Genomic DNA, 18,928 nt, shown 5'->3' with positions numbered 1-18,928 from the left:
TCCCAAGAACCGTTCAGACAGAGAACTGCCAGTGTCTCGCTTCTCTTCGTCCATCCCATTCCTTCGGAGGTAAAGAGGACGCTTGACTCCGACAAGACTTGTTTCCTTCTTGGGGTCTTCGGGGAGAGAAAGATTGGTTGGGGCGGAGGAGGAGCACCTCCTGCCGGCTCCTAGATCGAGGACTTGGGAGAAGGCCGTCGAAGGAGAGTCTCCGCGATGCCACCGAGATCGACAGAGTCCACGTGGCTCCAAGGGACGGTGGCGGGCAACGAGAGCGAGGCGGCTGCTCCGGGGACCTCGTCCCCTCAGGCTGGGGCGGTATTCGTCATCCGCTGCATGATCCCCTCGCTCTACCTGCTCATCATGGCCGTGGGCTTGCTGGGCAACTTCACGTTGCTGAAGATCTTCGCCGCCCGGAGCGCCGCCCGGAGCGTGCCCAACATCTTCATCTCCAACCTGGCCGCCGGAGACTTGCTGCTGCTGCTTACCTGCGTCCCGGTCGACGCCTCCCGCTTCTTCCTGAAGGACTGGATCTTCGGCGAGGTGGGCTGCAAGCTGCTGCCGGCCATTCAGCTTACCTCCGTGGGCGTTTCCGTCTTCACCCTCACCGCCCTCAGCGCCGACAGGTGAGTCCAGGAGCGACCGAGGAAAGTCCTCCAGAGACGGAAGGCGGGTGGCGGAGCGAAGCGAATTCGGTGGGGAGAAATCAATCCCTAAACGGCAGGGGGGGGGGGGACACTGCAAACTTCCCAGCCCACATGCCAGCCATTGGCTCCCTTTCATGTCCTTAAAAGTTCCCACTTTTAACTAGAGTCCGCTAGAGTTGGGACGCCAACAAATTTAAATGAATGAATAACTAATTGAATTAAAAATGTTCTAGCAACCAGCCTTGGTGAAGCTTCTGCTTCATTAGAAGTTTGGAAAAGCATCGGTCCCTCTCTTTTTTTCCCCTCCACACTGTCAGACTTTCAAGATGAGAAGGCTGAAAATGAATCCCTGTCTGATGGGATTGGCAGAGATCAATCAGCCCCTTCAGGAGTCTCATAGCTCATCCTATGCTAACCTCACCCAGAAGTAAATAAGGAGATCCATCCTCATCTGGGGGTACTTCTATTTATTTTCTTTAATGACTTCAGAGAGAACCAAATGACTTCTGTGGACACACAGAAATAGGCTTAACATTACCCTAAGGAGTGTTAACAAGGGAGTTTGGAGGAATTCATTAAAAAAAAAATCAGTCCATCAGCTGTGATAGATGAACTGAATGTTTCTTTTTAGATGCAGTTTTTCCCTAAATGCTAATTCCAGGGAACAAGAAGGAGCATCCTTGGCTGTATTTTCACATGAGCAGTTTCCAGAATGCATCTCCTATAACTGGTCACATTTGTAGACATAAAATGTGAATAAGACAAATGATTAGTCTAAAAATCTCATGTTCTTCTTTATAAATATTTATCTCTTTATTCTTTTTGAATTATTATTATTGTTTTATATCATGCATTCCACTTCTATGTTGAGCAGTGTGTTCTCTAGGTGTCCAAGGTGTTATCATACAAACATCATCATTATTATAATCTGTGTCTGTATGTGTGTGTGTGTGTATACCAATATGCAATAAAGTATAAACAAATATATGATAATATCAAGCATCTTTATAGCGTATACTATCTTCCATTATAGTATCAATTATACAACCATCAACATATTTACTCATCTGTTTTCGTTCTCATGTAGACCATAGAAATATTTATCTTTTCAAATGTATTAAATTGGGAGATAATGTATGTATTATGTTCCTAAGTAAACATAATGAAAGTTGAAATTAAGGAGAAGAAATTAATTTCCACACAATATTTAGGGAACTATCAAGCAGCAGAGAACAAAGAACCAAGCAATATATGATTAAAGATTGCTTTACTTTAATACAAAGTTGGAAAAATAGAGGAGAAAAAGGTCATCATTTAACATCAAGATTAGAGGATTCTGACCAAAATCATCAGCAAAAGAATATGTCTTTTTCCTCTATGGACAAACTTGCATAGTGATGATAAAATGTACTGGCATTACTTGTTTCCTTACTGAAATCTATCAATTTGCAGTTGAAGTAAAAAAAAAAATGGTGGCAATAGTTTTTATTCAGAAAACGTGTGAAGCCACTTGTATGAACTTCCTGAAACAGACAAGTTAATAGTCTATCTTGAAATGTTTATAGATAAATAATAACAGGATGTTGGAATAAAAAAAGTTGCCATCATTACTGGTCCTCTCAGCTTGTTTTTCCTTTTGAAAAAGAATTAAATGAGATTACAATCTCATTGCATGCTACATTTTCACATGAGACTAGCACAACCTCAAGGATAAATCACACAACCACATCTTTGAGGCTACATACTTTAAAAGCTCCCAGGTTGTTGGAAAATTATTAGAACTTGTAACCAGCTAAGCCTTAGGCTTTAAAACAGATGTAATATTGAGAACACATAGGTGCAAACTTACACTCATTCATAAATGCACATGTTTTCACCAATGTGAAAAACAATGACAAGTTGACTGACACAGTAAGTGGCATAGTAGGCACTTGGGGAGAGTTGTTTGCAAAAACCAGGAATGCTTTTTAATAATGTGATGTTTTGTCCTAGCACTCATTTCTATTTGTGAGAAATGAAGATTGGTATCACAATTACATCATAGGGTAAGCCAATGCAAGCATGCTGATAAATAAGCCCAGTGAATTCCTTGTGTATAGAATTTTTTTGTACAGAAAATCATCTCTCTCTCTTTTTTTTGTACAGAAAATCATCTCTCTCTCTTTCTCAGTCTTAGGATGGTCTCCTCTTTGCCAAATTTACTATTTGCACACATGTGCAAAGAGATACAGCTGTGCCTTCTCTAACAATGATTTATTGTCAATGATTACTATGCACACTGATATAGCTATGCAACAACAGATAACAGTATGCAAGTGGTTGCAAGCCACTTGCTATCTGCTCATGCAGGAATATTTCTTTTATCAGAAGAAAAGTGATAACATTGCAGACTGTTTCCCCCCCTCTCCTATATTAGACCAGGGGTGTCAAACTCAGTCAGGGTTGTGTTTGACCTTGAGGGGCTTGGTTGGCTGCAGCCAGGATGGGCGTGGCCAGCTTACATCACTCGAACTTGGCGGCGTCTGTGATGGCCCAAGTGCTCTGCCAGGGAAATCAGGCTCCAGAGCTCCATTTTCAGCTGCGACGGCCTCCTGCCTCTGCCAGTAAAAATGGAGCCCAGGGAGGCATATGCGCCATAGGCACCCCCAAACTTTGTTTTCACTGGCAGAGGGCAGCAGGAGGCCCTCGCAGCTGAAAATGGAGCCTGGGAGGACCACATGCGCCCCCCTCCCCAAGCTCCATTTTTGTTGGTAGAGGTACCACGGGTTGGTCCTTTGCTGTTTCTAGGGCAGCCCCATGGGTCCGGATCCGGCCCCTGGACCTTGACTTTGATACCCCTATATTACACTCAGTTTTCCCTTTGGTCACACTGATCAGAATTTTAAAGGATTAAACCCCAACACTAGAAGTCTTTAAGAAGATGTTGGATAGCCATTTGTCTGAAACAGTATAGGGTTTCCTGCTTAGGTAGGGGGTTGGACTAGAAGACCTCCAAGGTCCCTTCCAACTCTACTATTGTATTGTATTGTATTGTATTGATTTTTAAGATGGATTCAAGAAACAAAATATTCACTTGAGCTACCAACATCTTTTTCTCTTTCTTTTTTTATCCTGGTTTGACTCAGTTTTGAAGCCGGTGGTCTAAATAAAGGATAATGGAGAAATCCAGAATTTTGAAACAATACAACTGAGCAATATTACTACTTTGAATGTAAAAAGAGAATCTTCCTTATTGTTTGAAATATGATTTTTGTTTGACTAAGTCTCCCATCATAGCCTTTGTTCTGGCTAGAAAGATCCTGCTTCACATGTTTTCCATAAAAAAATAATTTGGGTAAGGTAAAAAAACAAACTTCATGTAAAAGAGAGTGAGCTGCATTCATCAGGAGTCAAGCCTAACTAGCTATGTAACAGATGGCAACTTCACAGGACCACATCTGATTCTGCAGTAGTTTTTTCAATAGGAGGATCCTCTTTGCTGTGTTACATTCTATAGCATCTAAAAAGAGATGGAACATTTTCCACAAAAATTAGTACTCACTAAAATGAGACAGTAAATGGGATAAGAGAGAAGAGTAAAGGTAAAGGTTCCCCTTACACATATGTGTTAGTTGTTCCCAACTCTAGGGGGCGGTGCTCATCTCCGTTTCAAAGCTGAAGAGCCAGCGCTGTCCGAAGATGACTCCATGGTCATGTGGCTGGCCTGACTAAATGCTGAAGACACATGGAACGCTGTTACCTTCCCACCAGTTTTTCTACTTGCATTTTTACATACTTTCGAACTGCTAGGTTGGCAGAAGCTGGGACAAGTAATGGAAGCTCACTCCATTACGTGGTGCTCGGGATTCAAACCACCGAACTGCTGACCTTTCTGTTCGACAAGTTCAGTGTCTTAGCCACTGAACCACTGCATCCCTAAGAGAGAATAGATCACTGCATAAACAAAGTAAACAAGGTATAATTTGCAATGTAATTTTAAGTAAGTTTAAATAAAAGTTGACTAAACGAAATATAGATTTTCATCCTTATTTAGTTGAGACATGATATATGAATGCTAGATATCAGTGAGGAACTCAAAGACAAAGAAACAAAATGTTTGCTGAATAAAAAACGTTTAGATCCATCATTGGACTTTCTCCAGATTAGCTACAGTTATGCATTCCTTATTCAATGTGATAAGTTGTTGATACCACTTTCTACAACATTCCCTTCATTTAAAAAATGTTCTGAAAAAATGTGTTTTTGGAAATATTGATAATGGAAAAAGACAAAGGAAAAGAAACATCAGATTTTGGAAAGCTACCACCAGAGGTGGTCTCATATAGCTTGAAAACTGCAGTTTTAGTAAACATTAAATTCCTTCTGACAAAATCATTGGGATGAGATTTGTTCGTTAAAAGCTTACCCAACATAGCTCTAGATGAATCTTACCAAGGGTGGTGTGCTGTAAAATACTCCATTTGATAGCCAGCAAGCTGAGTTTGTCTTCTTCTAGGAGATTCCATTCTCTTTTTGTGTTTTTCCAGATTTCAGCTAAATGTCTATGGAAATTCTCAACCATCCATGGTTGTCCCAAAGGTGGTTTTTCAAGAGGCAACTGGACTTTCTGGTTTTTCTTTGAAGATGTTTTGCTTCTCATCCAAAAAGCTTATTGAGCTCTGACTGGATGGTGGGGAATGGAAGGATTTATGCTTCTTGCAGACAGCTAAAAGAATGCAAATGAACAGCTGTCTGCAAGGAGTATAAACCATTCCATTTCCCCACTATCCAGTCAGAGCTGAAAAAGCTTCTTGGATGAGAAGTGAAACATCTTCAAAGAAAAACCAGAAAGTCCAGTTGTTTCTTGAAAAACCACCTTTGGGCAGATTTCAGCTAGCATTCCTTAAGCACTTAGAATATATACTAAGGAGTATATTAAGGAAGCAGACCTAGGACTAGGTTTAGATTTTCTCCTGAAAGGAACTGAGAAACATTAACAGATGTTTCTGCTTGTCACATATCATTGTAAATGATCCCAGTTGTGCCTTGTTCTAGTCACATCATATTGTGCTAATGGGAGTCTTTCACTGACAAACACTGACTGTCAGCACAGAAGTTGAGGGTGATGTGAATTATGTGAGAAGTGCTTGACTCCATTTTTCAAATGCTGTTCTTCTGCCAGCAGTAGAATGACACACAACTGTGTGTACAACCATCAGGTCAAGGATATGTCACTTTGGTGGCCACATAAGAGGCGTGCAAAGCACTTTGTGTGTGTATGTGTGTATGTAAGCTGAAGAGGTTTGAATTTTGGCATGAAAGGGAACAACTTGATGAAACAGTTCTTTCTGGCTAGTTGATGAGAACTGACCAAAAAAGGTCAAATTGGAATTGAATGTTGCAGAGCTTCAAACAAGTAAATATGTCCATTTCTGTTACATTTTGCTGTCTTACAATCTCAGATCAGCTTATTAAAGGCCTGCATTGTTTTAAGTATGAGAAAAAGGATGAGACCAAATGATGACTTTGGTAATGGAATGACTGGTCATTTAGAAGTGACTTCAGTCTTTGAATGCCTTTTGTTTTTGAAGGTATGGTGGATTGATTAACAACCCTTGAATTCTGTTTCTTTCCACAAACATTAGTGTCCCTTATAGACCAATTTACTCTCCTTTAGTCTGGGTGGTGCCCATTGTGGTTTCACAGTGATATTCCCTTGAATAGATTTGCCCTCAATATTTCGAATATGCCAGAGAAGAGGGGTTTGTATTTTAGCCTAGTAAATATAATTCACATTATATGTTTTACAGAAGGTGTTTCAGTACCGGATACAAGAGGATTGGGAATGGAAATGAAAGAGGAAAACTGTTTCCATATAAAATGATTAACTAAAATATGGAGGTAAAAAAAAATATCCCCAGAAAGTATTCCTTCTAAAGACTGTAGTATTTTACATATTTAGTTACTTCTTGCATCTGAAAAATGAACCCAGATAAAATGTGTATGCTTGCAAGACATACATACATATGCTTACAGCTCTAGCCAGTTTCATTTTTCAATATTAAATTTACATTTTCTTTAATCATTCCTCTTTAATGTTTTTTAATCTCACACTGCATATTCTGATAACTAGACTCTAGAGAGAAACTAGAGAGGATGACTCAAGCAGAGCAAAAGTTTTGTCTGGATAAATAGGAAACCAGACCTTTCTGTAATCATGTTTATCACTTTTCCATTATTTGGGCGTGTGAGGGGAAACTATGTGGATATATCTTTTTTTGCCACTGGCTGTGATCGCCTATCAGGTATCCATTGATTTTGCTTATCAGAATATCTCTCATTTCCTTCATTCATTCCTGGTTCCCTGAAAATTCTTGCAACTACAACCAACTCTATCAAATTGAAATCTTTTAAATGATACCCACAGAGGCATAATTCTAGAAAAATCCTGAAATATTTCTCAATTTTCTACTGGTAAGCACTATTCCTTGCCACAGATGGTGGATTTGTTATGGCTCACAATGAAGTATTAGTAAGTCTGTAACATAGGGAGGATATGTCTTTGCTGCTCCATAGGCAAATTTGTTTGAATCTGCAAACTAATTCTTAACTATGGGCCATTTGAAGAAGCATAGAAACAAATTGCCAATAGTTCATCAAGGAATGAAAAGAAAACTTTCAGGTGGAGGGATTTTAATAGCTTTTACTTAAGCAGTGTATGGATTTTAGCTCTTGCCTGATCATACATTTCTGTGAAATCCATATGCAATTCAGAAAGTTGTAATGGAGGGAGAGAACACAAGCATCCTTGATTGCTTTTCCTCTTTGAAAGCACAAAAAGAGAAGTACTGTAATTTTTCATAAATTTGTGATGAGAATTATTTATTGCACTTACTTACAATTATTTATCCTCTTTATTGAAGATGGTCTGGGGCAGGTATAACCTCTTCACTTCTCATGAACAAGAAGAGTTAGATTAAGCTAAGAAATAGTGGCAAACCACTAAATGTAATGTTTAAATCAGAATCTGAACACTTCCCTCTTCCGTTTTTCTAAATACTATTTCGGGATTGCTGAACTACAACCCGCATTACAGATAGTAAGGCATTGGAAAATACGGTTCGGTCCATCAGGAAGACATCAGAATGGGCTTCCTTTTCTTAATCTGATGCTTATTTGTTAACACAGTAGTTAATAACAGGAACAGTAATAGGTTCTTTGGATATATGATGATAGGATTACGTCCCTGGATACCAGCCAGCATTTAGCTTTGAAGACACAGACAGACCTAATTATAATGGGAGGAAAGCTCCTATTAGTGCCAAGACATGTTATGCCTCCCTTGGCTGACAATATGTACTGTAGTCTTTTTGTTAGAAGATATTCAGAAGGAAGCACAGGAGAGGGCCAAATAGCTTAATGATCCTCATCTTGAGCTGGTTAAGCCTATATATTGAAGATATGCTAGAAGTAAGCTAATTTTAGTATACCTGCCCTTTGTGTCCTGATCAATATACACCTCAGAATCTATTGGTAGCGTGACAGAGCATAATTAATGTTGCTAGCTTCTGGGCAAGATTTGTTTAACTTGTAGATATTTTAAACTTGTATTTTATATTTTATGTTGTATAGTATGCCTTATTTTAATTGTGCTGTTTCTGATATGAATAAATAAACAAAGAAGCAAACAAACCACAGACTTAGCAATGGTCAAATACATAGTATGCCATACATGATTAGCATGTGATTTTCAGTATAGGTGCAATTACTTATTGGTGATCCAGGCTCTTTGGACCATTAAAATAAAATCTATTGTTCCAGAGTGCCAATCACTCTTGTCTTGCTCCAACTGAGCAATCCACATACAGCTGCACATATACTAATAGCCTTGGATGCTCATCAGCTGGGTATCTCTCAGTGGTGGGATTCAACATTTTTTACTACCAGTTCTGAGGGCATGGCTTAGTGGGCATTGTAGGGGAAGGATACATTTTTGGGAACAAAAACGGGTGTGTGTGGGGGGGAGATCTGTACCGCACTCCTGTGCTCTGTTTTGGGCCTCTCTCTGCACTTACCTGGGAGCCAAAATGGGGTGAATTCCTGGAAGGGCAGGGGCCAGGCCAGCCAGAGGCAGTTCTCTGAACTACTCAAAATTTCTGCTACCAGTTCACTAGAACTGGTCCGAACCGACTGAATACCACCTCTGGTATCTTTCTTGTAAAGCTGTATTTTGATTTCTTTTTCAGTGCTCTGCAGCTCACTGCTTGGATTTACTAGGAACTTAGTTTTACTCAGGGAATTTTTCTAATCTAATCACCAGGCTTATTGGTTAACAAGGTAGTTAATAAAAGAAACACATTTTCCGCTTCAAACTCCTGAATGCCATTAATCATAGCTGTTTGCAGAAAGCTCAGAGGCACTTGCTCCTTGAAAGCAGAAGATGGATAGTTTTCATTACATTTGACAGGATGGAACTAAAAGAATATATATAAGTATAGCTATGCGCGTGTGGGGGTTATGCCTCTGCAATGTGGAGCTAGAATGGATATCATTAGGGACCAATTTAAAGATCAGCTGGGGTTAGTCCTTCCTGCAATGATTTTTTTTTTATGGACACTAGAGGAAACATGGCAGGATTGCAAGAAATGGATGTATATCAAATGAAAAGAGAATGAATGTTATCACCCACTTGAGAATATACATTTAGTTTTAGAATCTGATTTAATTTAAAATACTTAACGCTTGTGGAAATTCTTCATTTGTTTTCTGAGTACTAAGATCGTTTGAATGCAAAAGAGTTCATTCCTAATTAGAAAAACTCCAATCTATGGAAAAGTTTTATTTTATAATGTCAAAGCTCTTTCTACCATCAGGCTGAGACAGTGTCAAAAAATAATGCCAGGGAGGAATTAGTATTTTGCATAGGCTTATAAGTATTATTGTGTTTATTACTATTTCAGATATGTAAGAGTGAAACCTGGGGGTGGGATTTTGGTGTATAAATGTACAGGTAGTCCTCGGTTCACAACCACTTATTTAGTGACCGTTCAAATTTACAACAGCCCTGAAAAAGTGACGTAAGGCCGATTTTCTCACATGTCTGTTGCAGCATTCCCCATGGTCACAAGATCAAAATTTGAGTGATGGGCAACTGACATGTATTTATGACAGTTGCACAGTGTCCTGGGGTCATGTGATCATTTGTAACTTTCCCAGTTGGCTTCCGACAAGCAAAGTTAATGGAGGAAGCCAGATGTGCTTAGTCACTGCATGATTCACTTAACAGCTTTCAGTGATTTGCTTAGCAACTATAGCAAAAAAGGGACATAAAATGATGTGCAACTCACTCAACAACTGTCTTGCTTAAGCAATTGGAATTTTGAGCTCAATTGTAGTAGGAAGTCAAGGACTACCTGTATCGTTAAGATATTAAAATTAAAAAAAGTATAAAAAAGCAAGATACTATATAGAACAAGATTGCTACATCTGAATTTTAAAAAAACACAGTGAAAAAAAGTTAATTACTTCAACTCCTTCTCTTCTATTTGTATCTTCAATCACAGGCCATCCTTTAGATATTTGAACTTTGCATCAAACTTTAGTAATTGTTGTTAGTTTCCATTTGAATCCTAAAAACTACATTCCAGATATCTAATCTGCCTTGCTTTGTATACAAGGAAACCATTCTTACTTGAATTTATTTTATGTAATTAATTAAACTTCTATTGTACAGGTAGTCTTTGACTTAGGACCATAATAAGGATCAGAAAGTTCATCATTAAGTTATGCGGTTGTTAAACGAGACCTCATGTTTCTATGACTTGCCACCTTGTCCCAGTTTTTCCATTGACTTGGTTTGTCAGAAGTTGGCTAAGATGGGACTGCAGGACATTGCAATTGTCATAAGTGTGATGTTATCCAAAATCATGATCATGTGACCCTAGGAGAGCTATGATGGTTGTAAATGCAAGGACCGGTTGTAAGTCACTTTTTTCCATTCTGCTGTAACTTTGAATGGTCACTAAACAAATGGTCATAATTGAGGATTATCTTCTATAGATATAAATGCTGTCAATTTGACCATTGGACTATACCTTCTATCTCACAATGTCCTCCCTCTCCCCTCCCCAGAAAGCACTAGAGAAAACAGATGCTTTGAATAAATGGTGTTACAGGTTGAAATTCTTGTCTTGTTACATCAACAGTTCCTTTGTAAAACTAATCAGAGCATAAATGAGCTTGTTGATATCTGTTTGTTTGTGGCAATAAAAGTCTGATAGTTATTTGCAAGACTCAAGTTGTACTTAAGATCAAATCTAAGGGCTTCAGAAATGTTCTCTATCCTTCTTTCAGTTTTGTTTCATTTCAGCTCCAGATAGCTGTTTCAATTTTAGGAACTGTTATCCTGGAGTTAGTAGCAAAGCATTAACTACTATAAGCTTCCCCCCCCCCCCAAACCTAAGAAACAAAGAATGCCTTGTTAGATTAGATCAAACTAAGAATTGTCCATTCCAGTGTTATGGTGTAGTCAGTCATTTGCCTCTGGGCACTCATAGGTAGGTTTTGAAAGTGATTGCATTCATTCCCTTCTTGAGGCATAGTTCCTTATTTGTCCACTGACATTTTCATTGCTTTTGTAATAATAGCACAGTTAAAAGAAGCCTTTGGATTTTTATCATTGTCCAGAATTGATAAAAAGGCAAAGGTGAAGGTTTCCCTCGCACATATGTACTAGTCGTTCCTGACTCTAGGGGGTGGTTCTCATCTCTACTTCACTGTCCGAGGACGTCTCCGTGGTCATGTAACCAGCATGATTAAATGCCAAAGGTGCATGGAATGCTGTTACCTTCCTACTAAGGTGGTCCCTATTTTTCTACTTACACTTTTACACACTTTCAAACTGCTAGGTTGGCAGAAGCTGTTACATGGCACTAGGGATTTGAACTGCCAACCTGCCGACCTTTCTGATTGACAAGCTCAGCATCTTAGCCACTGAGCCACCTAGTTGATAAAGAGTGCCAAAAATTGATCTGATATCTTAAAGCAGGGATGGACAGGAAATAAGAAATGTGAGTTGAAAACTATGGCATATCAGCCTTCAAGTTGTATAGGGTAATGTCAACACAGTTTTGAGCCATGTTAAAAAGTAGCAGAATACATTATATAACTCCCCCAAATCAAGAGAAAATTGCATTATATATTTCTCTACCCTAATACAAATAAACATTTATTGAAAGTTGAAAATAAAAGGAGATTAAAGAAGAGTAGAAAATATGTTAAGATAGAGATGTAAACAATATGATAATTGTTAGTATTATGATTATGAGGATTACAATGCTTAATGTTATTATTATATTCTTATTAGAAGATATGCTAAGAGGGAAAAATGAACAGGTTTACTACGCTCAACTGTTTAATATACTATAATTGTAAGATTAGAGAATTAATATCAATGTAGTGAATGATGTTGTAAATTCTGATAGTCATTGCACAGTTATCTGTACCCAGATGACATACTGTTTAAGAAAAGATGGAATGTTCATATTTAAAAACAATAATAAAAACTTTTTATAAAAAAACAAATAAACATTTTGTGCTTTCCTTCCTTTTGCTTTCCCTCCCTCCTTCCCTCCCTCCCTCCTTCTCAAAATGAATTATTTCTGTTTAGTCACTTGAACAAAAGTCAGATAACTCCCAGTAGCCTATTTTCTTTCTTAACATTTCCCGCAGAATTGTGGGACTCTTGGTTTCTTTCAACAACAACAGCAGTAAAAAAACCCACCCCAATCTACTACTGTCTGAACAATAACATTCATGTTCCTTTCTACATTTTAGGTACAAGGCCATTGTAAATCCAATGGATATTCAAGCACCCAATGCAGTGCTCTGGACATGTATTAAAGCAATTGGCGTCTGGATAATTTCCATCTTGCTAGCAGTCCCCGAAGCCGTTTTCTCTGAAGTGGCCTACATCAATGATGCAGATAATGTCAGCTTCACAGAGTGTATGCGCTATCCCTTGAAGGATGATCTGCACCCAAAGATTCATTCGGTGATGATACTTTTGGTATACCTTCTTATCCCGCTCACCGTCATTAGTATTTATTACTACCATATTGCAAAGACATTAATTAAGAGTGCACACAATCTGCCCGGAGAATACAGCGAACAATCTAAAAAACAGGTAAGTTTTCCAGAGGAGATTGATTTTAAGCAAGTCGACAAGATAAATGAAATCGTACGTTTAGTAGACAGGTAGTTTTTTGACTTCACAACCACAATTGGAAGCAGAATTTCTGTTGCTAGGTGTTAAATGAGTCATGTCTGATTTTAAACCTTTTTAGCCATGGTTGTTTGGCAAATCACTGCATTTGTTAAATGAACCACGTGGTCATTAAGTGAATCCAGTTTCCTTCCTTGACCTTGCTTGAATTGGCTGGGAAGGTCTTACGGTGATCACATATCCCTTGGACGCTGCCACCTGACATAAACACATGTCGGTTGCCAAGCACCCAAAATTTGAAATGGGAATGCTACAATGATTGTAAGTGTGAGGACTGGTTATGAGTCACTTTTTTCAGTGGTGTTGTGATTTTGAATGGTCACTAAACAAACAATTATAACTTGAGGGCTATCTAAGCGTCACATACTTCTGTTTCTCAGTTGTTGTTTAATTCAGGTGGTACGGTCTGAATCAAATCCATTCTATGGGTAATAAAGAATCCTTCATTATATAGGAGGACAAGAGTGGTACAGTGGCCTAGAGGTGGAGCTGTCACCTCACAATCAGGAGGCTGTGAGTTCGATCCTAGGTAGAGGCACATATTTCTCTCTCTCGGCACATTGAGAATATATCTGCTGAATATAACTCCGCAATGGTGACAGGAAGGGCATCTGGCCAGTAAACAGCTCCGTTCAGTTGCCCAGACTCCACCCTGCAAGGGATTATGGGGTCATTAAAAGGAGATGATGATGATGACTATATAGGAGGGCAAGTGGTGGGTTGGAAAATTCCCATTTTTCCTGAAACAGGACATGCCTTTTTTCAAAACAACACCAATCCTGACACCAGTGGATTTTTGAAAAACAAGTTTTAGTCCTAGTAGAAAGAACTAACTCTCCCATAGGCAGAATAGTTCCAAATGAAATCAGCCCACTGTACATTTCTACTTCAGAAAGAAAAGGAAGGTATGAAGTTTAAGCTAATGATCTTTCGTAGCTCAACAGGCAAAGACAAATAATTAAAAGAACTAACAATCAGCCCTGTCTCTCCCTTATTATGAAAAATAGTGTTCCTGACACTGCATTTATTTCATGGTTAATAAACAAAACTCCACAAGACAGAATTCTGATCACATTTTGCAACTTCATTAACATGTCCGCATAGCAGATGTTCTACCAGATCCCTGCAGGCTTTTCTTCTAGTTTTCTGTAGCCTCAAGAAATTTCAGTTGTTGCAGGATCTCTAACTTAATGACTTAAACCAGTTTACAACAATGTAAGGATCTTCTGCAAAAAAACTGATCTTAATTGAATTCTGATGCATCTCCAGACTTTATACCCAATACCTGTATCGGAATTTTGTATGCCTGAACAAAGATGAAACGCTTAGCTTGAACCATATACAACATGTCCCAAAAGTTAAAGGGCAATGGTTGAAATAAATCCCCAGTTACTGAAATTTTATTAACATTTAAAATTCGCCATCTCCTGCTTGTATATAGTTATTGATTTTTTAAAAAATCGATGTTCCTTAATTCTTTTCTCTTTTCTGGTGTGTTGCTAAATTTTAACTGCTGTATTAATTCTGAAGTACTCTGTATATTCCTTTTTAAATATCCTTTAATTCTGCTTTTCATTATTTTTAAAAAATAACTGAAGGCAGCAAAGGTATCTAGTTCTTTGTCATCCTCTTATTTTCTCCACAGCAACAATCCTGTGAGATGGGTGGGGGGTGAGAGTGACTGACCCAAAGTCACCCAACCAGCTTTCGTGCCAAAGCAGGTCTCATGGTTTCTAGCCAGAATGAGAGAGCAGTTTAAATAGCCCTCCAAGCATTACTGGGAATAGATTACAATCCTGTGGTCCACGGATAATTTATGCCCAGCTGTTAAAAGCTTGAGCCTTGAGCAACGGCCCTTATGTCGAGGAAGATTGCTTCAGAATAATTTATTTTGGCAATTATAATTGACACATGCTTTGTGAAGGCCAGATTATTAGATGGGGAAATGGTTTGCACCAGAGGTGGGCTTCAAAATTTTTAGCAAGGGGCTCTCTGCCCAGTTGCAGCCATGGTAGGCGTGGCCTAGTCAGCCTCCTGCACCACAGTGGGGGGGAGCATTTTTACCCTCCCCAGGCTCGGGAAGCTTTTCCCGAGCCTCTGGGAGGGTGAAAATGGCTTCTCCAGGCTCTGGAGGCTCTTGCAATCTTCCAGTAGGCCCATCCCCCCCCACCTCCATGCAGACCCTGCATTTACCTGCATCCAAAATGGGCCATGTGGGGACTCCTGGAAGGGGTGGGGTGGGGCCAGCCAGGAGTGGGATTTGGGGGTTCTTCAAACTGCACAGAATTTTAGCTAGAGGTTCTCCCAAACCTCTGTGAACCCCCAGCAGCCCACCCCTGGTTTGCACTACTCTAAATTAATTTTCTTCAATTGATCGTCCTCTGTATATAGTAGGATTGTTGCTCCAGAAATCTCCAGATAAACACTTATACTGAGTAGGGAATGCTGGGAGCTGTAGTTCCAATACGTCTGGAGAAAGTTGGCCTGCTGTATCTTCCTGATAAAATATATTGTATGAGTGTGAAAAGGAATGATGGAATCATTCACTATAAGAATGTGAATGACAGTTCGGTCCTTGATTAAGGCAGACTCAGGAAAGAATATCCCTTATCCTCATCCCTCTTCATTCTTCTGAATTTTAATCAATTAAGTTCAGTTGTCAATGTTCCTGATTAAACAGGCCTTGGCAGAACTTACACTTTCCTTCTCTAGGGAAGCTGATCAAACTACATGAACTTTCTCACCTTTTTTTTTCCAGATGTCATTGGTAAAATTAAAGATGTCATCAGATTTATCTGCGATATTATATTCAATCTAATCCGAGAATATGCACAGAATAATTGCCATTAAAAGACTTGATTGGGAATTAATTTTCATGCTCATCCTTGAACAATATATTGTGAACACTGAAAGAAAGCATAGAGTCAGATCAGCTATTTTGTGGGACGGCTCCACCACCCTCAGATTGTTAATCTCTGTTTATTTGTTCACTCTAGATGGAAACCCGAAAACGCCTGGCCAAGATTGTACTGGTTTTTGTTGGGCTGTTTGCTGTGTGTTGGCTGCCAAATCATGTGTTATACATGTATCGGTCCTTCAATTATCGTAAAATTGATCCATCCCTTGGTCACATGGTTGTTACCTTGTTGGCTCGAGTGCTCAGTTTCTGCAATTCATGTGTCAACCCATTTGCCCTGTACTTCCTCAGTGAGAGTTTTCGGAGACACTTCAATAGCGAACTTTGCTGCTGCAGGAGGCATCCTCAGCAAAGACCTGCCAGCTACCTGAACAATTCTTCAGCCATTCGAATGTCTTCAATGGAGAACCATGCAAGGCACACTGTTGCTATGACAACCCTGCTGAATGGGCATACCCCTAAACAAGAGATGTCATTGTGATCAACCAGTGCAACGTCTGACCTCAAAAAGAGATTATTTTAGTTATCTTTCTTGTGGCTGGCCTCAGTTCCTTTAAAAAGCCAACAGATCCTAATCTAAGGAATATCACATCCTGATCTGGGGATAAGTGTTTATTAATTATCTTCCTATCACTGTCATAAGAAATGAAGGCTATTATGTTTTACTTGCTCTCAACTGAAGAAATGCTTCCAAGCTCATTGTCTTTAAAAAGTTGAACATAGATGAAGTAGGAAAAGGGCATACATGCTCAGCTGCCACTTGGAGGGAATTAGTCTAGATTTCCAGGTGTGTAGATAACTCTGAAAGTCAGGCATCTCTTGTCAAGAGTTTGTTTTTCCGTCCCACAGGAAGGCAACTCTGCTTATGTCATCTCTGCTGAATTTAAACAATGAGCCTGGTAAAAATAAAAAAATGTTAACTTGGCTATTCCCTGTCCAATGATTTTATTTAGATTGCTTGACACTCCTAAAGAAGAAGAGCTTGCAAAAGCACTGTCCAAGTTGGTTGATTAGCTGTTTACAAAGCAGTATGACTGTAGCTGGATCAGGGTCATCCAGGTGCAAATGGCACACCAAGATATTGTGAACCGTATAGTTGGACTTAGGTAACACTGAAATGAACATGAATTTGGGCAAACGCTGGGAGACAATGGAGGAGAGGTGAGCCTGGCATGCTATGGTCCATGACTGAACAATTGGACATGACTGAACAACAACACTGACAAAGTGGGCAAACACCCTATATATTCATCTTTTCTTTTTACTCTGTACTTCATCTTTTCAGCTCTAGGTTATTCAACTTGACTAACCAGCAGCAGACAAAGAACACGAAATAATGAACCTGTAGTTGAACAAGACTTTGTTGACATCAAAAGACTTGGCTTTACAGCCAGGAAAACTAAGCACAACTTCTGTGACATGTTTCACAACTTGGGAATGACAGTGAAAAAAGTGCAAGGTTCAAACTCTGATAATTATGCTCATCTTTTTTTTTTAAAGATCTGTATCATATATTCCCATTGTACAAAGAAGGAAATCAGTGATAACTTTAGATGCATTAATTCCGCTACCCATGTAAAGTTTTTACTGCCTGTCCCATGTTTGGATCTTAGAAAACTAGAAACTGAGCCTTTTTAAAAAGCTGTATATGGAATCTTTGCAAAATTATTTGATAGGCGGCAGCATGGAGCCAGGGCACCTGATTGCCAGAGCCAGTTTTCTCCTTCCAAAGGGTCATCTAAACGGGGAAACACAAATGTAGTAAAAGCAGCTTGAACACAATTCAGAACTAGGAAACAAGTAGAGAAAAAATAAGATCATTATCTAACTCAACCATTTAGCCTTTATCTGATACAATACAATACAATACAATACAATACAATACAATACAATTGTAGAGTTGGAATGGACCTTGGAGGTCTTCTAGTCCAACCCCCTGCCTAGGCAGGAAACCCTATACCGTTTTCAGACAGATGGCTATCCGACATCTTCTTAAAGACTTCCAGTGTTGGGGCATTCACAACTTCTGGAGGCAAGCTATTCCACTGATTAATTGTTCTAGATGCTAGAGATGATATCAGGGATGCTAGAGATGATATCAGGGATGGGGTAAGTGTCAAAAATTCAGAAAATGTTTAACTTGACTCTGCTCTGCCCAACTCCCAAACAAAAGAGAAACAATTATTTACTTTTTTAAAAAACAAATTCAGTCTACTCATATGTGTGATCCCCAAAATCTGTTGCATGCCACTTACTTAGGATCCATGGTGATGCAGTGGTTAGGACGCAGTATTGCAGACTAACTCTGTCCACTGCTGGGAGTTGAAGCCTCATCAGCTCAAGGATGACTCAGTGTTCCATCTTGCTGAAGTCAGCAAAATGAAGACCCAGATTGATGTGGGCAATATGCTGATTCTGTAAACTGCTTAGAGAGTGCTGTATACAGTGATGTAAACCATTATGAAGAGGAATATGTGTCTAAGTGCTATTGCTATTGCTACTTTCAGGCAGTGTTCTCTTTCTGGGGACAGGCCCCTGTGGACTACTTGAGGCAACTCCAGGTCACACAGGTCTTTATTTTTGAAGCGGCTTTGAATAATTCACTTCTGCAGCCTCTGTGGCTTCTAAAAACTCTGCAAAAGCATACCTTCTCTTTCATGATGTTTTGAGGTTCCAGAAGTCATGCCTGAGCAAGGCCCTGTCATACCACTTCCAGGGTTTCCAGAGGCTGCACAAGAGGCTGCCTAATTCCCACATGCCTTCATAGCCTCTGAAAATTGTGCAAGGACAAAGTGTGATTTTAAGAATAGTTGTTGGGGGTTGGTGAATGGTGGCATAATATTGTGGCATGTCACCTTTGACACTCAAGTCGTAGGATTTGCCATCCCTGGAGAAGATCATGAGCAGTCATGATTTCTGGTGCCTGCAATCATGATCCAACCACCAAATCCATATGCTGAGCAAAGGGAGAATCATGTGAGTCTCCCTGTCCCTCCACCATTCCCAAAGTATGGGAGATTATATTTTTACCTCAGTCACAAGATTACCAGAGTTGGCACTAAACCCCAAGAATGCCAAAACGACAACATACAGTATCTGTGG

The 18,928-nt window shown here is 39.4% G+C and overlaps 1 protein-coding gene across 1 annotated transcript; it reads left to right on the top strand.

Annotated features, from left to right (window-relative positions):
• Window positions 1–216: 216 nt before the first annotated feature.
• NMBR (neuromedin B receptor) lies at window positions 217–16,605 on the top strand (the record flags this gene model as incomplete). The annotated part of the gene is made up of 3 exons (XM_081943906.1): window positions 217–626; window positions 12,462–12,810; window positions 15,906–16,605. The coding sequence occupies 3 exons, from the start codon at window positions 217–219 to the stop codon at window positions 16,305–16,307; spliced, it is 1,161 nt and encodes a 386-aa protein (XP_081800032.1). The 3' UTR covers window positions 16,308–16,605.
• Window positions 16,606–18,928: the final 2,323 nt, after the last annotated feature.

Source organism: Natrix helvetica (assembly GCF_964273705.1).
Source record: "Natrix helvetica genome assembly, chromosome: 2".
NCBI classification, from domain to species: domain Eukaryota; kingdom Metazoa; phylum Chordata; class Lepidosauria; order Squamata; family Natricidae; genus Natrix; species Natrix helvetica.
Note: the sequence above shows the minus strand (reverse complement) of the source record. Positions and strands in the feature narration are given on the sequence as shown.